Source organism: Marmota monax, unplaced genomic scaffold, assembly GCF_021218885.2.
Source record: "Marmota monax isolate L192 unplaced genomic scaffold, Marmota_monax_Labrador192_F-V1.1 WCK01_AAM20220418_F8-fsc00096, whole genome shotgun sequence".
Lineage (NCBI taxonomy): Eukaryota > Metazoa > Chordata > Mammalia > Rodentia > Sciuridae > Marmota > Marmota monax.
In genome coordinates this window covers 4,436,888-4,463,909 of record NW_026695236.1, presented here as the reverse complement: position 1 = coordinate 4,463,909, position 27,022 = coordinate 4,436,888, and the positions used below count along the sequence as shown (strand labels likewise).

Genomic DNA, 27,022 nt, shown 5'->3' with positions numbered 1-27,022 from the left:
GAGTTCTCTGGAGAAAAAATTTTTAAGAATAAATATTAACCTATATTATCTGTCTGCTTGGGGGAAATAATGCGAAAAGTTACAGTGAAGACTGAAATAATATTAGCCCAAGTTTATAAGACTTTTTAGGCAATTTAGATTTTATGATTCCTACTTATAAAGGGTTTCATTTAAAGTACAAAGCCAGGCTAATTTGCCAACACAATGTAAATCATATGATAATTTATTCTAAGGGTTTTTACAAAATATTTTATGAAAATTATACATATATAGGAAATACAATAAAATTCAACAATTTATATTTTAATTAAAACTTTGTTGCAAAGCACATCTGTGGCTACCATTATACTGCTTTAATATAATAAAGTTATGGGGAAAGCAATCATATATAGGCAAAGTTTTTAAAAACATATTCTATTACAAAATACAGACTTGAGACCTACTTTCAAATTAAGCCAAAATAAACCAAGAGCTGAATTCCACTTATGGCCAGTGGGTGGCACCAAAGTACACTTGAGACTGGGGGAAAGAAAAAGCAGTTTCTCAAGGTAGAAATGTGCTCAGTCATGTTCCTCTTATTGCCCTAACATGGAATTCCAGATTATTAGAGATTACAGGGTAAATAGTTATCTTATTGTGTAATTCTTTGTCATAACCGATGTTGCTCCTCTCCAAGGCTACCCCAGGAGTATTTTTGTTACTTTTTTCTACAATCTATCTATTTACAAGTACCAGTACTTGCAGGGGTTTGCGATAATCAAGTGGCAGGTTTAACCATAACACAAATGTGGTGTGAAACCAGAACACTCTGTTGGTTAAAAATACTCCTAATGAAATAATTTTTGGCAGAAAAATCTTTGAAGCAGCAGCAACAGTTCAATTTTTCTAACTTGCTCAGGTATCTCCTTTAATGTTGGAGTCACAAGTAAGTCACATATCTTATCAGTATTTAAGTCCCTTGGGCCCCTGTAATCCAAGAAACACATGCAGATGACTTCAACATGCTGTGTAGTCTTTATTGGTGGCAACAGAAGGAAGCGAGAATCTTTGTCCATGTAGTCAGATTTTCGAGATCCAATTTGACCTCTGTAGTAGTTTTCAGTGGAGGAGCAGTAGGCTCTGGGCTTATTTGGAAATCTTGGCAATCAAAAGCATTCTGAGGGGCAGTGTTGCTTCAATCCAAGTGTTGGGGGAATTCACCATCTTCTCCCAGAGAGCAACCTCCTCTGAAGTAGAATCCATCCAATCCACTTCAGTCCCATAGCTTTTACCTGATTTAACAATTAAAAAAAAAGAAGGTATGTGTTGGGGGGACTTTGCATTTAAAATGGAATAGCCCATTGGGGAAATGGTATTGGGGGGGAGCGGTGTTGTTATTCCCTAACTATAAGCACTAATAGAAGACATCTATAAAGAGTTTTAATATAACCAGAAAGCAGATCTGGGACATCACATAAAAAAGAACTATTTGACCATCTGAGTAGACCCCATTTTTGAGATCATTCTCAGACCAAGTACTTCTCTTCATATGAATATAAAACAGATAACAATTTGTCAGCAGCATAGAGGGGTTTGGAGGATTCTGCAAGTATGGTTAGGCTTTGGCACCTAGCAGACTCAATTTTGAATTTTGGCTCTGTCCCTTATTAGCTCTGTTACTTAATTTCTTGGAATATCGGTTCTTTTGAGAAGTATATTATTAATAACCTCATAGAACTATTATGAGGATTAAATGAATGAATAATGCAAATAAAGCATTGAATACAGTGACTAGTGCTCTATAAATGTTAGTTGCTATTATTAAAAACACACCTTTAGTCTCAAAGGACCATAAATATTTTTTCAAGGTAGAAGAGTGATATAGACATTTCTGTTCCCCATACCCTTCCCACCAACAATAAATTAAGCTCTGTATCAACAGACAGGACACCCTGTTATTTCTCATACTGAAAGCCATTGGCATACAGCCTGACATCCCTTCACTCATTCATTTCATTAAACTTTATGGAGACAGGATATTTATTTTCACTAGGAAGAAGCAAAGCAACAAACAACCCTCTAGTGTCTCCAGGGGAATTTGGTTCACGGAGAATTTAAAATGTAAGAAACATTACCTGTTCCAAAGCCAATCCGAAGACCTCCCAAAAACTGGTTGGTTAATTTGTAATGGTCCCAGACAGTGAGCTCTACACAGGCTTCCATCAGATCTTCAGGCCTGAACCCATCGTATACCATGGTATGGTTGAAGATGGGGTTGGTGGTTTTCCCTACAGCTCTTGTCTTCTGGCGACTTTTTCTACTTGTGTCTGGAAGGATGGTACTACAAAAAAATTTTAAAAAGAGGAATTGTTGTGAGAGCATTTTAATAAGAGTGTAAGAGTGAACACTTATTCTTTCAATATACTTCAGCACAGCTACTAAAGGTCAGCAATGGAGGAAAAGGTATGGAGAGAGTGTTGGTGGTTTGGGGGAGGGTAGGAGAAGATACATTATGCTGCAAAGACCTGGACAAAGTTGCCCAGACCTGGTTTGAATCTTGACTCTGCCACCTATTTGCTGTTCATTCTAGGGGAAGTTGCTTTACCTCTCAGACACTTGTTTCTGGTTTACAAAGTGGGAATGGTGTTGCTGAACTTCATAAGGTTGATCTTAGAATTAAATAAAACATGCAAAATGCTTAGTTCAGTGTCTGTGGTAAGTAAGTGCTTTATACAGTAGCAAATGCTTGAGGATTTCTTAAATTTTAGAAGCATGGTGTATCCCAATGCTTTATGGTGGCATAAAGACTTACTCTTATACACATTTGAAAAAAAGAAATCAACTTGCTAGGTTGACCTTGGGAATAAAAAAAAATGTTTTTTTTCAATTACTTATGTCTTACTTATGGTAATAATTGAAGGAATTTAATGCATAATGCTTCTTGTTAAGGCAAGAAGATCTGAAAGTGGTCTCACAATGGGAGATTGACCTGAGCTGAAAACTCTTACCAGTGAATAACTGTGAATAACTATGAAGAGTATACACAGGAAGATGATAAAGTCATAAATACCTAAAACTATGTCACATATATTTAAATAGCTACAATTTGTCTTCTAATAGACTCTATATAGATAAAATTAGAGAGAGTTAGATCATCATAATACCTATTCAGTTATTACTAGGTTCCAGTCACTTTTTACACATAACAGAGAAAAAAGTTTACCCTTTAAAAGCCCAAACAGTTTTAAGCTCTATGAGCTAATTCTTAGTAGGGGGTTGCTTAGCAAATTATTTTCCAAATATCTGCAGTCTGATACAAGAGTCCTTTGCAAATGGATCAAAAACATGGGGACAAAGGAAAGGAGGAATGCTTCCTGCTTACAAAGAAGTCAAGGAGAATGACATCCCACCATTAGAAATTTGATAAATTATTTTGTATTAATCATTGCCCTCACCAACAGTTATACCTCTAGAAGATGTTGCTTAGCTGAGCTTGAGGTCTCTAGTTTTATTTGTACGTATGACCTCTTAGTTTTATGATTTTAAAACTAAATGAAGATTTGGAAGTTCATGTTACAGATTCCTCTAGTTTAAATCACCATTATACCAGGTAAATTCATTTAAACTATAATTGATGAATTTCAACATCACAAATACAGAAAACTGAAACCAGCCAGCAAAGGCTAGTCTATAGAAGAACTGAAGAAGACTGAGTCATTAATGCTGTTACCATTTAACAAAAGAATTTAGATGACTTCCCCTTAGTGGTGGCAGATCAAGGCATTCCTTCACCCAGATGTGCACTTCGCCAGTTGTAGGAAGCTTTTTACCTGTAGAGAACAAATAGAAAAAAGTTTTACATTTCTCTTTTGGCAACATTGCATCCAAAGGTATCAGCCCAAAAATGGTCTAGCACAGGAATGCTAGCTACTAGCTAGTGCTTGATGGTATCAAATTGATAAAACCTATATACGCCTAACTCTATCTTTCATAGTCCAGCTGCACTAAACTCAGAGAACTCCATAAAAATAATTTATAAGAATAAAAAAAATCATATTTATTCTAAGTACACAGTATTTCATCCTTTTTTGGAGAGTTTTGCTTGGTTTGACAAGATCAGATATTAGGAATATGAGTTATCCATTTATAGCTATATTAAAAATATCTCAATGAAATACATAATCCTTTCAAATATTAACACCATTATCAATTGGTGCTGATAGAAGGAAATTTAAATGTATCTGAGTATGAAGTAACCAAACAGGTCCTAGCTGAGTTATAGCCATTTTTCTTGTTGAAAGTGTTTGTTTGTATTTTATAGGGATATTGCACATGCATACATACTAGCTAATATTATGGATAATTGCCAATAAGCTGGTTTAGTCTGAAGTTGCTGTCTAGATGGGGTACACATGGACGGAGGAACAATATCAGGATCGTGTAGCTCAATCAGTAAACCAAACAGTACTTAATGATCATCTATAATATGTTCATCTCTGTGATTGGAATGTCATTAGATATACAAGAAATAATTTATACCCTTGAAGTATAGATTAAATGTTAAGCAGGAGAGATTAGTTCAAATAAAACTATAAAATGCAATGTAAAGTGAAATGCCAAGTTATTATTGCAATATTCTAGAAAATAATGTAGTCAATGAAGGCTAATATAGTCTGCAAAAGCATTAGGGAGGAGATGGGACTTCATCTAAGGCTTGGATAGGTTGAGGAGAATAGGAAGTCATCCCAGGGAAGAAAACCTACATAAGGGAGACTCAGACAAAGTAGAGCCCACCACAACATTCCATTCTCCTGGTTCACACCACAAAGAGACAGAGGGGAAAATGAGCAATGAAGTTAGCATTTCTATGCATGTTGACCCATAAGTGACAGGATACAAATCATATGCAAAAAAAAAAAAAATCTGCCTTTTAGGAAGATCCAGAAGTTACAAGATGATGTCTGGCAGGATTCTGGCCTAAAGATGTGCCCTGCTTGCCCTCTGATTTTTTTTTTAAACTTAATTAGAATACCTTTTCTAGTTCAGCCACTGCCCTCACCTCCATTATTTCTTTCATATCACTAAGTTTACTACCTTGTTACTGAAAACATTTGAATCTGTAACCACTAGTTTCAACCATAACATTCCTACAGACTCTTAAGGATAACCTCCTGGGGAACTTTCTTGGGAAACAGGGTGGGGATAGGACCTGGCATTTAGTTCCTTCCAGTTTTTTAACTCCTAAACTGAACTGAAGACCTGAGGCCCTAATGTCAAGGATGTGATTAGTAATCTTGAGAAAAAAAAGTTAATAAGACTGAAAATGGAAGACCAGTGAGCTCTGATTTCTTAAGGACTTTCTATGAATTCTTCCAATTCCTACCTGTGAAAAAGCATACTCAAGTTCCATTCTTATCACAGCATTATCATGAGGCCCAAATTATGAATAAAGGAATGGTCATTCACACGGTGAAGATAAAGCTTTTTGAAGAGTGAAGGGAAACTTAAAATAAGAATTGAACAATGGACTGAAAAAATTAGAATTTCTCATAGAAATAGAAAACAGCACTGACATAGGGGAAAAGTGAGGTTTCAGAGTAGCAAAATGAAAAAGTTCTGGAGATCTGTTTCACAAAGTGGTAAATATACTTAACATCACTGAGTGATGTGCTTAAAAATGGTTAAGATGTTATATGATTTTTTTGCCACAACAATAAAAAATGAATTATCTAGTTTACAACAGAGAATTGATTCATTTGGTTTATACATTTATTAACTTAGTAATTTTTTTTAGAGCTTCATCTTTGAAAATATAACAGAATAAATCCTTGGAGAGATAAGGGATAAGCAAAGAGCATGGCTCTGAATAGAAAATCAGTACAAACCAGGGGTTGGCTCTGGAACATACTGGAGAGCTAGCTTCATTTCACCCCTGTTTTCTGCTTCGAGGGCAACTGGTGCTGTCTGAAAAATAAAGGAATATCAGCAAGTGTGAGTCACAGATATTTTATCCTGTTTGTGGGTACTTTGTTACAGGGCCATACCTTTTCTATGACTATGTATAACTCACGCTACTTTAAAATTTTCCTCTGCATCATAATTAGACTATTATTTTTGTAACTTGGAAAACAAAGCTGTGAATCTTAGAAAACCCTGCAGAGCACCCAGTAAACATTTCATGGCCTTTAGTCTCAAAGATGGTGGAGAAATCAGATTGGTTTGTTTGGAGATGGGAGAGGTGTCCTGAGATGCTTTCAATTTTATCAAAACACATAAATTTTGTTAGTCATTCAACCAGCACATAAAACAATTTGCATTCTCTTTCTTTAAAGAAATATGGGAGATAGCATGGGAAGGTGGAGTGAACAAGTCAACTCATTTTCAAAGCTGTATTAACCTGATTATTATAAACCAAATGCATAGGAGTTTAAGAATTACAAAGACTGGACAAAAAATTTTAATATGCATATCTGTTATTTTCAAGCATGGAGGGGGGAGTTTTACTTTCAAATATGGTTATTTAGTTCCAAAATATGTATATGCATCAGAAATGCTATTGACACTTTCTGAGGAATTCAGATTCAGCAGACCTTGGGTAGGACTAGAAATAGGTGCCTCAAATGATTTTGATGCAATATTTGGGAACTATATTCTTAGTGGAACTGTTTTATTATGATACTAAATAATGGTTGACATTATATATGTTTATCATTTCTATCTCTGATGGTCTGGCTTAGACTACACCATCATTCATACTAAGATTTAAAAAAAATAAAAAATAAATTTGAAGGAGTTAAAAAGAACAATTGAGACAGAAAAGGACTCAAATAGACAAGATCTTAGAGCCCAACATTGTTCTCTGCTTTTCACTTTGAAGAATTAGCTGATTTTTACATAGTGCCAAACTAAGAGCATAAAAAGTCTGGCAGAAAGACACTGCTGAGCTGAGCAGCGCTTTTGGCAATCTTATGGGGCTGGAGGCACAAAAATTGGGATAGATTATCTCCTAAGAAGGAATGACACTGGAAAATATCCTAGACTAGTGGCTTTCAATTTATGGTCTCTAGGTCAGCAGCAGCAGCACTGCCTGGGAACTTTTGGGAAATGCATATCCTTGAATTGTCAGCTCACTCTCAGACTGGATTGAGGTGGTCTGTCTGTATTTTATCCCTCAGGAGTAAAGTATACCGTTTCAAATTATTCTTAAACTTTTTCATGCAATAAAAAGTGAACAGGAACACCAAGACAAAGGCCCAAATGATCAAATCAGGATTTAAAAAGAAATAGGAGAGACACATGATTAAAATACTGAATACATGCTTGTAATAACTTTACTATAGTTATACTATTTATGAGTGAAAAGGAATCAAAACAATCAAATGAAAATCTAAATCTGAAAAATATAATTTTTCTGTTATTGATGGGTTTAAATGGTAGAGTAGAAGCAGGAGATAAAATTATTGAACTTAAAGATAGGTTGCCAAAAAATAGCCTGAAGCATTGAGAAACAAGAATATAAAATACAGAAAAGAATATGAGACATGAGATAGAGTAAAAAGTTATATACACATATGTAATTGGAAGTTCCAGAAGGAGAGAGTGAGAAAAAGTAGGGCAAAATTAGTATTTGAAGAAATAATTGCTGAGAAATATTCAAAATTGATGAAAGACACAGATTTAAGAAACTTGGTGAACCAAAAAAAAAAAAAAAGGGTAAATACAAAGAAAACTACACTCAGTTTATTATAGTAAAATTGCTAAAAATTAAAGGAAAAAGAATTCTAAAATATGACAAGAAACAAATACATAAACTTCAAAGAAACAAAAATAAGACTAATAACTGACTTTGCAATATAAATGAAAGTCAGAATACAATGGAATGACAGCTGCAAGTGCTGAAAGAAATAACTGACAACCTAGCAGCTGAGCAAAAATATCCTTCAAAGTCTAATGTGAAAAAGATAGTATAATACAAAGAAAACTTGAAAGAATCCATTGCCAGTAAAGAAGAACTTAAAGTAAACTAAAGAGAAGTCTTTTTAAAAAAATATTTATTTTTTAGTTTTAGGTGAACACAATATTTTATTTTATTTTTATGTGGTGTTGAGGATCGAACCCAGTGCCTCGCGCATGCCAGGCAGGCACACTACCACTTGAGCCACATCCCCAGCCTGAAAGGGAAGTCTTGAACACAAAAAATAACTACACAGAGATGCAGAAAAAGATATAGAGAAGTAAGAAAGGAAACATGGTCAAATCTAAATGTACAGATTATATAAAACAAAATGTCTTCTTTTAAAACATGATAAAATACTACAAATATTAGAGAATGAATAAATAGAGTTAAAATAGTCTTGGTTTCTTTCATTGTCCTGAAAGTGGTAAAAATCCTTATTTGTATTAGACACTTGTGTGTGTGTGTGTGTGTGTTGTGCTGGAGATCAAACCCAGGATCTTGTGCATATTAGGGAAGGGCTCTACCACTAAAGTATACCCCTAGCCCTTATACTAGACACTTTCAATGCAAGGATGAATAATGTAATTTCTACAGTAATCAATAAAGAAAAAGAAACTATAAATGATATATTAATAGAAGGGAAAATGGAATTATATGATAATTGATTACTCCCAAAGAAGGCGACTGTGGAAATAAGGAAAAAAAAAAGAAATACTAAGATTTGAATCCAAATATGTCAATAATTACATTAAATGCAAGTGCACTAAGTAATCTAATTAAAAGACAAATATTTTGACCAAAAAAATTAAAAATATTGCTTATAAAACCATAACTACAAGAATTCAGAAAGGATGAAAATCAAAGGATAAAAACAAACTTCTAACCAATGGAAGCTGAATGAATGAGCTATACAGAGAAAACATATTTTATGACAAGAAGTATTACTAGAGGTAAAAAAGGATATTTTAAAATAATAGTAGTCCATCAGAAAAATAAAACCATTTTTGCGGGGAGGGGTATTGGGGATTGTACTCAGGGCCACTTGACCACTGAGCCACATCCCCAGCTCTATTTTGCATTTTATTTAGAGACAGGGTCTCACTAAGTTACTAGCACCTGGCTTCTGCTGAGGCTGACTTTGAACTCACCATCCCCGTGCCTTAGCCAATTCAAGGTATTAGTAAGATAAACTAAAAATAAACAGCAAATTAAAAGAAGAGACAAATCCATAATCATATCTCTTTTAGTAATTCATAGTATACAGACACAAGATATAAAAGATTTTGGCAGCCATTATTGACTTAATTGATATAAAACATTACATCCAACAACCAAATAACATACTATCAAGTAACTCATGAAACATTCATCAAATCTGAACAAATGCTAGGTTAAAAGTACATCTCAATTTTCAAAGAAACGAATTATTTAAATGACCTTCCTAAAGTCTCTGAAATATTTGTTGTTAAAGGATCCAAACATTCTCCCTATAGTTCTTTTTCCTCTTTTTTCACAGAATGTAGAAGCTAAATAAGTTCACACTAATTTAAAATGACTCTAAACTATAGATCAGCACCATAAATTAAGTCACTAAACTTTTTTCCTACATATCAGGTCACACACCAACCAACCTAACAAGGACCTCAACTTACCTTCCGCTTCAGCGGGTACCACCGCAATTGCTTGTTCTGTTTGTTGTCCCAGTCCCATGCTTCCAAATCAAGTTCCACCTCCCCCAGGAAACTATTGCGCTTAAAGGTATCCCGATGCCAAACAGACAGGTTCAGCTTCTGTGTCTTTAAGATTTGCTTTTCAACTTTATACTGCAGTTCAAAGAAGAAATTTAAACAATGAATAACATTACTTTACTCCAAAGTCATGACACAGAAATGAAGAGAAAGTCATCTGCATAGATCAGATTTTCTCATTTGTTAGATTTCAAGTCTCAAAAATATTGCAAAGTCATCTTATTCTAAGTATTTTATTTCAAAGAGCTAAAATTCATCTTTCATTATAGCTGATGTTCTTCCCACCCCATCCCCCCACCCAGGAAAAGTAGACTATGGCTCAAATATCATAGCTGGTAATAGCTTTCTAAAAACAAAAGTCAAGTATTCAATGTTTGCTGGATGTTTTCAGACTAGATATAATGTAAATCAAATTCAGTCTAAAAATGCAAATCAAATATAATCTAGTTATCTTTTTCTACTTGAGGACAAGGCACATTTCAAATAGACTTTATTTTTTAGAGCAGTTTTGGGTTCATGGAGAAAATGAGCAGAAAGTGCTGAGTTCTTATATACTATCATGCACCCCTCCCTATCAACATCCCCATAAGACAAGATATTTTTCAAAAAACAATAAAAATTTGTTTTTTCCCTAGCTTCACGTGATAAAGCAGAGAATATTTGTCATCCAACAGTTTTTCATGCCAAATCTAAGTCAGTCCTTGATTACATATAATCAAGAAAGAATAATAGTACTTCTAATCTAAAAATAATCTCCACTTTGCTTTATGATGTATTACATGACTGTCCATTTTGGTTGTACAAACCTGCCTTTCTCTGCATTTACCATTTAAATTAGCTGGCTTTTCCAGCTGATTCAGAAATAGAAAGGTAGTGGGGAATATCACAGTTAAACACTAATTAAAAACTTGCTTACAGAAAATCCACAGGTGGCTAATTCCTCCATGGATGATTAAGAATTTATTTAACTGTTTGTTTTCCCAGAGGATAATCAAATACTTAAAGAGTTTTCAGCTGGGCGTGGTGATGCCCACCTGTAACCCCAGCAGCTCAGGAGGCTGATGCAGGAGGATCGATATTTCAAAGCCAGCCTCAGCAAAACCAAGTGACACCCTGTCTCTAAATAAAATATGAAATGGGGCTGGGGATGTGGCTCAGTGGTCGAGTGCCCCTGAATTCAATCTTCAGTACCACTCCCCCAAAAATAAGAGTTTCAAAAAGAGGTAATGAATGACACTTTTTACAGTTTTAAATGATCTGTTAGTCACAACAAAGACAGCATGATAGAGTTTCGGAGAAGAAAATGAATTATGGGTGTGTGAGCCAGGTATATTCTCCATTCATCTGTTCATCCATCTATCCTTCTCATAAACATTTTTTGGCACCTATCCTACACAGTGTATTACCTATGAACATTTGTTAAAAGTTTAATGTGTGCTAATCACTTCACATATATTAACTCTTTTAATATCTACAACCACTGCAGCTGGTGAGTACTACTATTGTTCTTTTGCTGATCCCCAAACCATCATTTTCCCCATTTCTCAGATCTGAGATGCAGGTATATAATTTTCCCAAAGGTACACAAACTATAAACACAGCACAGCCCTCATGGAGTATAAAATTTAGTGTCAAACAAACCACTAGAATAAAGTGCTGAGTGTTAACATAAGTTTATCATAAAACAAAGTTTTTGAGGCAGCAGACAGCAAAGGAACTTAGGATTTAACAACATAGGAACATAGGAAGAGGTATTAATAACTGTGTAGGAGGTAGTTAGGGAAAAAATATGGGAATAACTATTCCATCCCAAAAGAACAGAAAATCAAGGCAGTCAAGAAAATGTACTTCCTCCAGAGTACAGAAAGGAATATAAGATGACTAGAACAAAGATTATGAAAAAGTAAAGTTGAGGTCAGAGCTCTGGTTGGGAAGGGACTGGTATGCATGTTATTAAGGATGGACTTGCTCCTCAGGGTAGTGGGAATTATAAAAAAAATTAAACAGAGAAATATCAAAATTGTAACCTTGAGCCAGTTACTCTCTCTGAGCTTCATTTGCCTCATCCAGCAGGGGATGCACAGGGAGGGCATGACATAACACATATAACACTCATGGACAGCCTCTCATACAGAGCAGATTCTCAGAAATTTATATTCCTTTCTTTTCTTTGTTTCCTTGGTGACTGACTTCATCTGTGTAAATACTACCCAAGAAGACATGGCTATTTAAATTGCACAGGTCAGCATTTAGGATTTTCCTATGTAAGAGAGTTCACAGATACCCGCAATATCTCGTTGTACACGGGATTCAAGGTTTTCTTCACCACCACTGTTTTCTTCTTGCCCATTTTGCCTTTGTCTGGTAACAAATAAGTCTTTACATATCTAAAAATAAGACAAAATAGACAAGTAGGTGAGAGAAGATAAAAATGTTTCCACGTCTACTCCTAAAAACCACAATGCCATTATTACCCTAGGTTCATGTATGACTGCACATATGGTGCAATGCTACATCATGTACAACCAGAGAAATGAAAAGCTGTTCTACAATTGTGTATAATGAATCAAAATGCATTCTGCTGTCATATATACCTAATTAAAATTAATTAATTTTAAAAAACACAATGAAAACTTACAGCAGCAATAATTATTTAACCACATAGAGAAAAGTAGTAAGTACTAAATGTTCACAACAACACCTTTATAATTAGATATTGAAAGGGATTTTAATGGAATAGATCACTTAATATTGTTTAAGTTTTTTTTAACATTTATTTTTTGGTTACAAGTGGACACAATACCTTTTTTTTTTTTTTAATGTGGTGCTGAGGATCGAACCCAGTGCCTCATGCATGCTAGATGAGTGCTCTGCCTCTGAGCCACAACCACAACCCTGTTTTGAAGGATTTTAAGGGAAATTTTCTGAATTCATTTTTGCCTTGTGGCCTCCCATCATGTACGGGGAAGGGAGAGTGCCTCTAAAATACTGCTTAATTCTGTTGGTTAGTTTTCTATTGAGAAAAGGCTTCGGTGCTTCCAGTTTTTTGTTTGTTTTGGTTTTTATTGTTGTTATTGTTTTAAGTTTTTGTTATTTTTTGGGGGGAAAATTTAATTTTGACACAAATCTAATTGAGCCAATTAAAAAAATGAAGAACATTGGGCCCCACTGTTTTTACACTAAAAATGAAAGAAAAAATATTAGGTTTGGCCCAGCACAATAATTAAGAATTAGACTTCTACAAAGGGATGAGTGGAGAATACCATCTGACTTTTGCAAATAAAATGAAATGCAATCAAACTTGTGATTTAAAATATGAATTAATAATTTTCTCTAAAGTTCTTCTGTAGGACTTAGTTTAAGTAATGGAAGCTATGTCATTCTAAAGTCTTAATTATTTTTTTACACCATAGAACATTAAAAAATTTGAAAGTGTTCTGGAAAGAGTCAGGGATTCAAGTTTTCATTCTTAATTTTGCTGCTATCTGAATTCACATATATGGGTTGTTTTCTCTATCCCTTATTTCCTTTTCTATAATATGAATGAATTAGATAAGATGTCTTCAAAGGTTTCTTCCAACTTGAAACTTTTTGTGTTTCTCTGTGATTTTTATAATTTTAATGTTTGACATATAAGTTTATAAAGTAAATAAAACAGCATTTCTCTCCACCTTTTCAAATAGTCCTTTTAACAAAGTCACACAAAGACTCTTTTTTGATTCTTTTATTTTCTTCTTTATTCCTACAAGATTCAGTTCGAAAACTAAGACAAAGTAGGTGACTCCAAGATGTACTTACGGGTCTGAACGTTGTTTTTTTACGTCTGCTGCTGCTAAGTCCTTACACTGGGCCACAAAAACATGCAGCTCTTTCAGTGAATCCACATAGTCAATTGCAAACTGAATGTTTCCTTTCACTTCCAGATTGCCAAAGTCTCCACTGTAAACACTCATCACACTGCCACTCACCTGAAAGTATCAGAAACATGCAGTGTTTGTCTCAGAGCAAAAACTACGGACATAATCCCTGCTTGGCATTATTTCTCCAGCTTATATGAAAGCAGTTAATTCTTAGCAGGGCGTAAGAACATATCAATACAGACAGCATGACATGATATACATGGTTAGGGTTTGTTTGTTTAAGTTGTTCCTAAATGACATAGATGAAAAGTGAAATGCTAAGTTATTTACATGCTGGCTCATTTGAAAGGAGGGTGATTTCATGCTAGGTGGCATTCAAAGTTCCATTTTTAGGCATGCATAGTATTTAAAATGCTAAAGACAGAAAATGTGAGTAACTCTAGGTCCACAAGTCACAATGACACATTGCTTAAATTTCCAAGGCACTGAAAAGGAATTTTATCCATCCACTGAATCTAGGAAAATGCTTACTGAGCCATGTACTTTTAGAGGTCAGAAAGGGTAGAAAATGGATGATTGATGAAAGGGGGTTTAAAGCCTTCCCAAGGGTATACATTAGATTATCAGCAGAAAATCAATTTAAATAGATTTCTTTAAAAAGTTTTCAGAAATGCAAGGCTAGTAAGAATTGAAGCAAAGCTTCCTTTTTTGTTTAGCATACCTGGTGAGATATATGTATGCGTATGTATATGATAAAAATATTTAGATAAGTATATCTCAATACACTTATATATGTATATTTCTATACTACATGCACATTCTATACTAAATGCACATACAACTACTTCAGTGTATGCAAGAAGTTCTATGTAAAGTCAAATTCTCTCAAATCAAATCTAGGCAACTACACTTAGGGAGTTTTCATTTTATAACCCTTTCTGCATCCTTCTATAAGACAAAGGACACCTCTCCTATTCTTTTATGTGAATCAGTATATTTACTAACAGGCTTATTAAAAAGATAGGTACAATTCTATGTCTGTAAACAATATATAAAAGCATATCTGATATAAAGTTTTTATAATAGTTACCCCATTTGTTGCACAGAAAAATTTAGTGACTCATCTTCTTGGTAATTTAGGTTTATTTGTGAAGTTTTTAAAGTTAGAGAAATAAAATTTTTTAAAAAATTTTTGTGCATTTATAATGGATATGAAATCCCTTGTGGATTAGAGAAAATGCTTGTGTCCTTACAGTCTAAGAACTACAATAGGAGGTCACTTTACAAAGCAGGCAAAGCAATGTTTAGAGCAGCAGAAAGATATTAACATGGAGCCTTTGGTTACATACAGAAGACAAGGACGTCATGCCAGAGGAGCTGCTAAGATTGGTTAAAGAGCTCGGGCTCTTCTTGTGTCTGCTGAGCTGGTAACTGCTTTCTGATGCTGTATCTGTTTCTCTGTCATCACTCTACAAAACATCATATAATATGCACAGTATTTAAATTAGGTATGAGTCAAGGGCAGAATCCCGTTTAGACAGAAAGGATATCTTGATATCCACTGATCTATGACATTTCCCAAGGTTAAAGGATGCTAGCATTAATTGTGGAGGAATAGGATTCAAGAGGGAGTGGGTGGTCTATACTAGAGCTCACCTAAGGCCAGGAGGGTAGTGTTTAGCTACCAGAAATAATAAAGTGATATTTCCACCTGCACAGTGCTATAGAAGACAACACTGTTAGGAGCCTTCTTGTCACTTTTTAAATATTATATATTTATGTTTCCCAGGGAACTTTTTTCATAATTACCCAGACAATGAAAGGTCTAAGATATCCTATCAGTACACAATGTTAATTCCTCTCATTTTTATTGTAGACTTAGCTTTAAAAATCAAATCTTTTTTACTTGAAATAATACTAAACTAGGAGAAAGAGATGCTAGACTGATCTATTCAACTAAAATTTTAAACCACCCCTTATTATTTCTATAGTCTATTGTGCTTAACATTTTATTGCTATAGGAGAGCATATAAAATTATACATTCCACCTACATTAGAGCTTAACACATTTCTTAGAAAATTTAAAATGCAGTAAGATACTTATTTTAATTATGTCCCAAGAAATATGTGCCTGGGACAAGAAAGTAGGAGTGGCAAATTTCATTATATTTATACCTAAAGTTTTTTGATGGTAGCCTACAAAGTTTGTGATTCAGAATGAGCTCCTTTTGGGGTTAGAGAGCTTATGGAGCAGTCCAAGAATTCCTGGGGTTATGGAGAGTAGTTAATTCATGCCAACATATTCCAGGACCATGCAATTATGTACAAATAAAATATGAATGCCAATTCTAATGAAGATTAATAAAAGAGTTAGAGAAATAAAATAAATAACTTATATGGATGAGAAAAAAATCCTTTCTAAAGTATTAAAAAAATAATACTTTTTAAATATCTCTGTTGTCACATTCTCTCCCCACATGCTGAATAACCATTTTCCTCTGTTATATACTATGTTCTACCTAGATAATCAGATAATTAGTCAATTATTGGAAGGGTGGGACCTTGTTGTGTTGAACTGGATCAGTGATTTTCACACAAGTGTGACCGATGCTAAGTCTCAAAGGGACAGTGGACAAAGAAACAAAACCTGATTTCATCTCCACTTTTTTTTTCTTTTTCTTTTTTTAAATATCCAGTTCAACTCCATGTAGTTGGGAAGGTAAAATAATACAATTCATCTAAAGCCCCAGAATGGACAGAAGGGTGCCCAGGATGCATGCAATGGAACATGATTTATATGTTACCCAGAATTTTCCTTATATTACATCTACTAATAGAATGCTTGATAATAAAGTCTTTTATTTCTGGCATGTTCAATACACAAACCCAAATCATTTGAACTTCTTTCTGTGTGGGGTTTTGAGAGGTTAAAACTGAAGGTAAAAGAAAAGTATAAAAAACAGAAATTGATATAATTTATCTTTCAAATTGTTATATGATTCATTCCTATGACAAACTAAGACAAAAGCAGATTACAAAGGTATAAAACCACAGAACCTCCATTGGGTATTTACTATTAGCTTCCAGCTTATAAGTTAGTTCCAAAAAATTAATAGATTCTTCCCAAAGGAAACTGTAATGTGGGCTCTTAAGCATATGCAAGGGCTGAACATTTGCAGATACAGTTCATCTAAAGCCCCAGAATGGACAGAAGGATGCCCAGGATGCATGCGATGGAACATGATTTATATGTTACCCAGAATTTTCCTTATATTCCATCTACTAAGAAAATGCTTGATAATAAAGTCTTTTATTTCACCATCAGAAATCAGATCAAAAGCAAAAACAGCATACACCTTTAGCAGGTACTATGTATTAGTCACTGTACTATATTTTACTGCACTTAGGCCACTGATTCTCCACAATCTCGTGTGATAGGTACTGGGAAACCAGACTCAGGAAAACTAAAGAATTTGTCTTCTGATCACACAATATCAGAGGCAGGAATGGAAACATCTGACTCTAGACCTAAGACTCCCAACTACCTTACTACAAGAATGTGAGATCTTGGGGCTTGGTTTGTGGCTCAGTGTTAGAACAATCACCTAGCATATGTGAGGCACTGGGTCCAATCCTCAGCACCTCATAAAAAAATAAATAACTAAAATAAAAATATTGTGTCCATCCAAAACTAAAAAAAATTTAAAAAAGAAAGAATGTGGGATCTTCATTAAGTCAAAGCACCTGAGTTAAAGTCCTGGATCTATATTTTGTTGTTATATTCTGGTTTTGTTGTTGTTGTTGTTTTAACTTTTTATGGTGTTGGGGATTGAACCCAGGGCCTTGCACATGCTAGACAATTTCCTACAATTGAGTTACCTAGGTCTACTTTTTAATAGCTATTGAATGTTGGGAAGGTGGCTTCACTTCTCTGAGGCTCTTTCCTCTTTTTTAAAAGAGAGAAAATAGTACCTACCATGTACAGTTAGTGAGAGCTGAATGTCAGAATGCGTATTACGTGCCTGATACATATCAATTCAATGAATAGTGTATGATAATAGTCATGTTCTTACCAGAGGTGGTAGTATACAATTGTTATCAGCATGGGAATCAGATCTGGGCTCCAGAGTTGGGCAACCCCTTTCTGGCTGAGTCTCAGTTTCCTCACCTATAAATTCTGGGAATACTGATGATACCTACTTTTCAGGCTTGTTGGATGATTAAATGAAAAAAATTAAGGTGAAGTCCCTGGCACCCTGTAGATGTTCCTGAAAGTTTGCTGCGTCATTGTTACTTCATTATTATAACAAATGCTTCCAAGGTAGTCTTACTATCTAGACTAAGCTTGCACAAACCAGCTTTAAGCTACAGAGGGGTAATTAATTCATGCCAACATATTTCTGTCTGGATATCTTATTTTGTACCTACTTTGAAACAAAAGTCACATTCCCAAATCTATGCAATCTGACTTCTCTGACCAAAAAGAGTTACTGTTTGAGTCAACTGAGACAGAGCTTGCCTTGTTCCAGGATCAACAACACTGCCTCCATTGACTTGGAAAACAAGGTCAGACCTGCTGACCTCTTAGGACTCAGCCACAGTACAATATAAACACACTAACCTGGCTTTATTTTTCTGAAGGTGAAAAAGACAAACTTGCCTCATCTTGGAGAAATGCTGGAACAGACTTGCTCATCCTTTTGAATTTGTCAGGGTGGGAAAACAGATTATCTGGTTGTGAAGGCACTGTGGAAACTAAACAGCAGCATTTCAATTTCAAAATTATTCTTTCAATTATAAGATATTAGGTATAAGTTGAAAACACTTTTCTTTCATCTATGAATGGACACGTTTTGTAAAGGTTAAAAGCACAATAGTTGACATGCACATGATTATGAGGTAAGCAACATGCAATTTTTACAAATTATATATATAGAGAGAAAACTAGCAAGGAGTTGAACGAAATACTAAATAAAAATTAATTAAAAACCCTTACTTCTTATTGAATTGGAGCTGGACTTGAATTAAAGTATTATGTGGATATGAATTGGTTTTACTTATTTTCTCATATCAGAGCTTTGAAAACCAAGGGCTATAATTTATTGGTTCATCTCCTCAAGATCTACTATATTAATAACATGCTTAGGCTGAAAAACTATTTCATCTGGACAGTAAGGATCTTTGTACATACTCAATAATAAGAGTGTCCTTTTCTACTGAATGACTAAGAACAGGTCTGTTTATTTAGTGATCATAAGGATTCCTTTAATAATAGTGTTTCTTACTCAATTATAAAATGTATAATTTTAAAATAATTGTTTCTTTAAATACAAATTATTTAGCCACTTTTGACTCAGAGAAGTCTCAATATTCAAGGCCAAGTGTAAATGGCTCAAGTTAGTATACTTTTAAAAATTTAATATGAAAATATAGCATATGTCTTCTTTCTAGGTTTGGAACACACAATAAAAGGACCAATTCTAACCCGAATTTGCATATCTTTAGAAAACTATTTTCTTCTTTAAGAATCACCAGGTCTAAACTTTTCTATTGTTATATTGTGTGCATGTACAAATATGCAACAAATCCCATCATGCACCAATAAAAAAAAATGTGGGATAGGCTGAGGGATATAGCTCAGTTGGTAGAGTGCTTACCTCACATGCACAAGGCCCTGGGTTCAAGCCCCAGCACCACACACACACACAAAAAAAAAAAAAAAAAAAAAAAAGTGGGGGGGAAAACCTTTCTTACAGTGAATCATAATTCTTATAATAAAAAAATGACAAGGCACTTGGTATAGCCTAACACATAGTAGGTTTTGTAAAAATGTTCTAAGCAAATTAACATTATCTGATAGGGAATCTGTCATACTGTAAACCCCATACAAATGTATTAACTTGTATCATTAAGAGATATAAAAATAAAACTATATTTCTGTGTATAACTCAAAAGACATTTCTAAACATTCATCTCTAAACATTGTATAAACTCATCTTTTATTGAAAGAAATCCAATGGAAAAAAACTTATTCACATATCAGTTATCAATTAACACTTAGACTTGCAAAGGACAATATAAAACAAAATCCATTCACAATGTCTTATAAAATATCTACTTTAATCACTTCCCATTAAACAATTTGTGGGTGTGTTCTGGGGTGAATTATAATGATATTAGTATAAGATGAGGTCACACAGTATGGTTCAATGAGAATATAAAAACTTTTTCATTATAACAACACTGCTTCTGATGTTTTCAAGGTATATTGTTGCATGATGCTATTCGGGTCAAACTCAATTATACTCACTAACCAAATGTAGTCAATTTTACATTTATGTTCTCTTTAATTATTTAGGTTTTGATCATATGTCTAATCTTGTCTTATGGCAAGAATATATATATATATATTTTACTAGTGAAAAGATACTAAAAGTAATTTTGGAGAATATTACCAAAAATAGAAATTAATTGACCCAGAGTCCAGCATGCAATTTATCTATTTGCCTTGTCTAATAACTAAGCCAATTAGGAGGTCATGTATGAAGATACAGCATGTGTCTACATATGTCTTACTTTCATTCTTCAGACTAAATATTGAACAAAACAAAGAAAAATAAAGTCAGATGCCCAAACTTATGCAAGTTCCAGTTCAAAAGCAACTAGAAAAACCTCTTCATCCAACACCTCTTAAAGGGCATAAGTCTTGTTTTGTCTGCAATAGCTAGACAGAGAGCAGATACTCACAAGGGCCAGGCCTGGATTGTCTTCTTTCCTAGGCAGTGCTTAAGAATTTGTCAAGTCATGTGCCAAAGCTCAGTGCCTTCACTGCTGGCAGGAAGACCTCATGAGCAAAGTTTCAGATTTCATTCTAGATGTCACTGACTTCTTACATCAGCACATCATTTCTCTACCAAATGGCTCTTTCATTTAGCTGCTTTCCTTTTAAGGCCTATTAGTACATCCAAAGGATGTTGGGAAATTATAATTATTAAAAATGCTGTGGACCCAAGGGCAGGCATGTGTCATTATCTTCATAATTCCATAGCCTAGGTTTATAAAACCAATTGAAACTAGGGAGCTAAGGAATCACACATGCATAGCTGCATGCTTTGCGAGGCCCCCAAAACACCTTTTAATGCATCATCTGTCCTTAAGCCAGTAATCATAGCTAAGTAGTGTAACCTTAAAATTGAACAGAAAAGAGGGAACAAACATTACCTTTGCTTGGTAGTGGACACTGATTAGTGGGTGGACATTAGTTGCCACAAGAATACATTTATTTCTTAGGCTCAGATATTCACTTGACTTTTAACATTGAATATTTATTGTTCAAATCCTGGATGTAATAAAATTTGCTTTTATAGATATGTAAAAAGGCATATATAACCATACTACATACATATGAACTGTATAGTTTTTTGGGGTCTAAATAAGTAATAAATCACTTCATTACTACAGTCTTATATAGAGAATGCAATAAATGAATACTCAAGACCTCACTGTAACATAAAAGTCAACTGAAATCAAAAGTGCCAATTTGACTTTAAGCAAAGACTCAAGGATCAGATAGACTGACAAAAGTCAATAATACTCAGTAATAGCAACAGCTATACACACACACACACACATATATTTTAATACTTAAATCTCCCTCAATATAACCACAGATTATTCTTTCAACATAGAAGTAGTAAAAGGTTTTTAACAAATCCTTATTGAAATGAAATAGTTTTACAAGCTGTGGGAGTTTAGCAATAATAAATGCTTTGTTATTAATGGGTTAGTTCTTTCAGTATATTTAACACTATGTGGAATGCAACATTTAGTAATTTGAGAAAGATCCCGCTACTCACTTCCTGGTATGCATTCATTTGTATCTTGTTCCTGATCTGCTTTTTGATCTACTCAGAAGAGTAACATTGAGAATAAATACCATTTTAACAGAAGAATTAAACAGACATGAAAGTAAAGCTCAAATATCATTTTCACAACTGAAATTGGAGAATACACAGCAAGTTCTCAGCTTGCTTTCCATCTGTATCCCAGTGTGATGCTTCATTAGTCTCTTTAAGGTTTCCTAATCTAACATCCAGCATAGGTGATATGTAGCCTTTTCTGCTGATTTGCTAAGCCACAGCACAGAAATGGGAAGGAACACTGAACTAGGAGCAATGAAGCTGAGATTCTATTCCCTGCCCTTCCCCTGACTGACTAGCTACAGCTTAGAAAAGTCACTTAGTTTTTCTGAGCTTTTCTTATCTGCAAAATGAAGATTAAAATCCTTATCCCACCTGCTTCAATGAGATTGTTAAGAAAAACAAATCTATTACATAAGAGTAAGGAGTAACTTTGAGGAGCTCTATTGCTATATTTTGTATAGGAAAACTCTTTTGAGTATGCATTTTTATGATTACAGTAAGAACAATTTACAAAAATAAAAAAGCATAAAATAAAAATTGTACATTTGCATAAATTCTGAACTATAAAAATTAGACTCATTTCTATCTCCCCCCTGACCCAGGCACTATTACATTATTTATTTTATAACTGAATTAAGTAATACATAACCCATTGATAAGCTTCAAGATCTTCTAGCTCCTTAATATTCAGAATCAATTCTAAATCCTCAGCCTGTACTATTTACATAAGCTGAGACAGGCTTCCCCACCCTTGTTCTGGGGCCCTTTCCTCTGAACTTAAGTCTTAACCATTTGTACACAAAGAGAGCTAAATGCTGAGCCTTAAGCATTAAATATAGGAATAACCTAACCCAGGAACCCATCCCCTCTTCTTGCCTTCAAAAGGAGTTCTGCAAATCAGAGTCACAAAAATCAGCTCATATGCATAGAAATACAATTTCATATTTATAAAAACCCTTGCTCCCCAAGGGTCTCTGATGAGATCCTTACAATGGTTTCACCAGCAGAAGCCATAAAGATACAAATAGTGTTAAATGTACCAAGTCAGAACCATTTTTATAATAACTTAGGCACTATTCGCCAGATAGTGGTAAATGACGTTCTTCTATTTATCCAACAGCTGCGTCCGAGTAACTGCACAAATCACCCCAGAACTTAATACACAAACAGACATGCAAATACATAAAGATATTTACCATCTTCAGCACTACGTACTAGTTCTTCTGGCAGATTATCTACTTTTGCTTGATCTGTTCAGGAGAAATTAATAAATGGTTAACGAGACTGCCCCTTAGAAAAAGAACAATGAGATTGTCCCTGGAAGCTCCCGGACTTGGAAGCAATTAGTCAAGACGCGGTGAGGGGTGCAACCAAGATGTCTTCCCAAAATACTTTCTCTTTAGATTAGCTACTTGAGCCAGTGCCATAGCAGGAGCTCCCATTTCATCCCGGATGCAGCACACATCAGCACACTGCTGCACACCGACTCCCAAGGGTTAGAGGGTTAGCTCAGAGCAAGCAATTGGCTGACAGCAGGAGAAAGCACGGGGCTGCAACAGCCTCTCTATTCTTCTGGAAAGGGTAAGATGCTGGCCATGACTAACACCTCCCCAAATCTATGGTCATTAACAAATATTTGTGTGTATGCATCATCGTTTGCATATGCCTCTGGGAGGCTTGCTTGGGAAGTCAACTGAAGAGATGTAACTGGGGACCAGCTGCTAAGTGGAATTTTGGCAGGCTAGTGTGAGAGTGGGTATCGGTATTTGGAAGGGAGCCTGCAGGAATACCCGTCAGCTGATGGTGATTTTTTTTTAACCCTACACATTCCTGAATACTTTAAAGCTGCACCATGGAAATAGCTCCATGCTTCAGAGACAAAGAGGTTTGCTAAACTGAACGATTGTCACTGAGGTTTTTTTCTTCAAGGCCTATCACTGACATAAGGAAGAACAATTAAGGCTGTCCAACAAAGGATGGGACTGCCTTCTCTAGAAGCATCCAGGCGGATACGGGGGTTGACCACCTGTTAAGGAGGCATTAGAGGGAATTCCTGCTTGGCGCGCGCTTGAGTGGGGGCGGGGGATACTTTGAAATGGGTGACCTTTAAGGTCCCTTCCAAACCTAAGATTCTAAAATCCTTGGGAAGGTTAGGACTACCTTCCAAATTGGGGACATTTTCTAGATCCCTGGAAATCTCTGAATTTTAGAAATTTAGTGAAGCGTCTTTTTCAGTTTTCTTTTAAAACTCTGACTACTTAGTCTCAACTGAAGGTGTTAAAATATATAATAAACCCAATGGTCAATTATCAATCAATTAATTTGGCAGTGGTTAACTTTTAATCAGTTTTTCCTTATAACCATGTGAAATCCCACAGGTATATCTTTAGCTTTAAAAGGGTAAGAACCAAACCCCTAGAAGTCATAGTTCCACTTGTCTGGCACATGGGTCCCTATGGATGTTATGTTTTCTGTTAGTACGGAAGAAATCCTTCACCAATTAAAGCAGCAGCCAGTGGGGAATAGTGTACCTAACATATTGTATGTTAGGTAGTCTTTTGGTTTATAGACCCAATATCCAAGAGAAATGTGGGAATAGAAAAGAAGGAATGAGCTGGGTATGGTGGTACATGCTGAGGCAGGAGGATCATGTGATCAAGTTCAAAGATAGCCTCAGCAATGTAGCAAGGGTCTGAACAACAGCAAGATCCCGTCTCAAATTTAAAAAATAAAATAAAGGGCTTGGGGGCTGGGGATGTAGCTCAGGGGTAAAGCACCCCTCGGTTCAAGCCCTAGTACCAGAGAAAGAGAGAGAGAAATCCTTGAAGCCAGGGACTAATTCAGACCCATATCATGCAAAATTCATTAGACACCTAACACTGTCACATATAATATTATCACTTCACAAATGTTAGTGACAGTTATCTTTTGAGTCCCAGGTCTGCTGTGTGATACTAAGCAAACTATTTTACCTCTCTGAGCTTCATATTCTTTATCTATAAAGTGGGGATAACAATTATTCATCTCTCATAGAGTGCTTGTATTGGTAAAATGAATTAATACATGTGGAATTCTTAGAAAATTTTTGGCACATAATATTTTATAGATGTTAGCTATTACTATTATTCCATTATTGCTACTAGCTGCCACGATCCTTTAAAACACTGTACTTGAGTAAACACTCAAACTGGGATGCTTTGATTCAAGGAAACGTAGTAGTGTAGGAACCAAACCTCATGCATTATTTTTGAAAGCAGTGTTCTGGACACTTAAGAGTGAGTCTCTGATTCAGTACACTTGGGGAAGGTTATTCCCATCTGTCAACCCCTGTATTAGGAGTTTCAGTGCACGTCAACATGCAGTCAGGCCACAGAACAGCACATAAGCACTTTTAAGCTAAGATGGAGCATGAACAGTGGGGCAAACTTTATTCTCACTTGATAAATCTGATGAAATGTCTTCTAGACTTTTGGAAGGCATTTTCCTAGCAGCACTCCTTTCCAAAGCTTTCAAAACAGGACTGGGTTCTTCTTCTGAACCTGTTATAAGACAAAACCGATGAACACTGCACAATACAAAAGAAAAAATAAACTTTAAATAACGAATGGACATTGAAATGGTGGGTTCAAAAGAGAAATTATGGCATAAGCCTCCCTACTTTTATTTGTTCTACCAAGCAACTATTTAACAGAAGAAAATTAAATTTTTCCACTACTAATATTCCTTTAAATTTTTTTCTTCATTGAGAAATATTTGCAAACATAAATCATATAGAAACAAGATCAGCACATTGATCTCCTAATTGTTTACACTTTTATTTTAGGCACACGATTTATTTTGTCCAGACTTTGAATCTTCCAGCCACAAAATGATTTTAAAAGCATTTTAAAAATTAGCCTGGCGCTGTGGTGCACACCTACAATCCCAGCGACTCAGGAGGCTGAGGCAGGAGAATTGCAAGTTTAAAGCCAGCCTCAGCAGTTTAGCGAGGCACTTAGTAACACAGTGAGACCCTGTCTATAAATAAAATATAAAAAAGGTCTGGGGATAAGCCTCAGTGGTTAAGCACCTCTGGGTTCAATCCCTGCTACCAAAAAAAAAAAAAAAAAGGGCTGAAAACCATGAAACCATGGAGGGCAGGATTTAGAGATTTAACTCTGTATGCAAATGGGTACACAAATGAGGGACTTATCCAGATCAACAACTCAACAACTATAGGTTTTCTGGATTTTATAATTTAATAAAATTTCAAATAAAATGTTGGTAAATAAGTGGGGAAGTCAACTTTTTATTTAACTAAGGCATTTTAAAAGGGAAGATGAAATTCTATCCTTTACTAATGGCTTCATTTTGTAAAAAAGAAAGACATTTTAGAACAGAGAGGGGAAAAAAGGGCATATTTTTAGACTAAGAATAGTCCTGAAATTAAATACATATCACTTTACCAGAAAAAGTCTCAATATTATCATTTCTTTTTTTTTTCTTTCCATTTTAACAGTGAAAAAACTCCATCCTTGATAGTCCTGGTCTTAATACTGACATTTATCACTGTCTATACTCAGTGCCTAAAACTGTGGCTGAAAAAAGGCACTTCAAAAATATTTGCTGAATCAATGAATGAATGATTCAATTAATGAATCAATGAGTTTAAGAATCACTTCTCTAAAAAAATAATTTCCTGAAATGCATTCCAGCTCTAACATTGGTACACATTCCACAGCAAATAGATTCTGAGATGAACAAGATTTGAGGTGTTTTTTGTTCAAATTTAAGAGGTTTCTTATTGCAAAGCTTCTCGGAGATTTTGACAAGCTAATAAAATACGTAATTTCCCAGGATTTCCAAAAGTATTTGACCATGGAAAATTTCTTTTCCCTAAAGAAACATATTGAGGTATTGGTTGGTTAAGAGCTTGGCCACAAGTCAAACATGTTAGTTTGTTCAGCAAAATTAGGGTGGTTTTGTAGTAAGGTTCCTACCCAACTCTTACCTACACACTTTCCAGTTTGTTATAGAACAATAATTTAGGTCAAAGGATATAAAGCCATGACTATACCATCGTATACCTCTTACTTGGCATTTAATTTTAAAATATCTTCTCTGGGCTCTGACTGGGTGATAATTTAATATCACCTATTTTTTCCTTAGGCTTTTTGATATTCACTTAATGACATTGGTACTCTATAAATCTGGCTAGAAATATTAGTTGATAGTCTTTTAAGTGCAGATTTGCAAGCCTCCTATGGGTCAGTTTACCCTAGAAACTCAAAGGGCAGTTTTTTTTTTTTTTTTTTTTTTTTTGTTGTTGTTGTTTTTTTTTTTATAATTTTATTTTTTTTTATTTTTTGTTCTCGGCGGACACAACATCTTTGTTTGTATGTGGTGCTGAGGATCGAACCCAGGCCGCACGCATGCCAGGCGAGCGCGCTACCGCTTGAGCCATATCCCCAGCCCTCAAAGGGCAGTTTATTAAGAGAATACCCAACAAGGTTAATATGCTGAATTTATTACATGTTTGTTTTTAGAGACTAGCATTTCATTTTTTTAAAAAAAAAA

At 34.9% G+C, this 27,022-nt stretch overlaps 1 protein-coding gene across 11 annotated transcripts in view; it reads right to left on the bottom strand.

The window, feature by feature from the left end:
- Positions 1–207: 207 nt before the first annotated feature.
- Positions 208–27,022, bottom strand: part of Sytl2 (synaptotagmin like 2) — a 110,996-nt gene continuing 84,181 nt past the window's right edge. For 5 of the 11 annotated variants that reach the window (XM_058577401.1, XM_058577406.1, XM_046439322.2 and 2 more), the window contains 12 exons: positions 24,904–25,005; positions 22,663–22,716; positions 21,401–21,448; positions 18,205–18,299; positions 14,894–15,013; positions 13,483–13,652; positions 11,969–12,071; positions 9,589–9,759; positions 5,865–5,943; positions 3,710–3,809; positions 2,115–2,320; positions 208–1,271 (listed from right to left, as the gene is read on the bottom strand). In XM_058577401.1, the coding sequence (XP_058433384.1) occupies positions 1,126–1,271; positions 2,115–2,320; positions 3,710–3,809; positions 5,865–5,943; positions 9,589–9,759; positions 11,969–12,071; positions 13,483–13,652; positions 14,894–15,013; positions 18,205–18,299; positions 21,401–21,448; positions 22,663–22,716; positions 24,904–25,005 (1,394 nt within the window). In that variant the 3' untranslated portion in view covers positions 208–1,125. The remainder of the gene's footprint in view (positions 1,272–2,114; positions 2,321–3,709; positions 3,810–5,864; positions 5,944–9,588; positions 9,760–11,968; positions 12,072–13,482; positions 13,653–14,893; positions 15,014–18,204; positions 18,300–21,400; positions 21,449–22,662; positions 22,717–24,903; positions 25,006–27,022) is intronic. The other 6 variants (XM_058577403.1, XM_046439324.2, XM_046439328.2 and 3 more) reach the window with 3 other exon arrangements.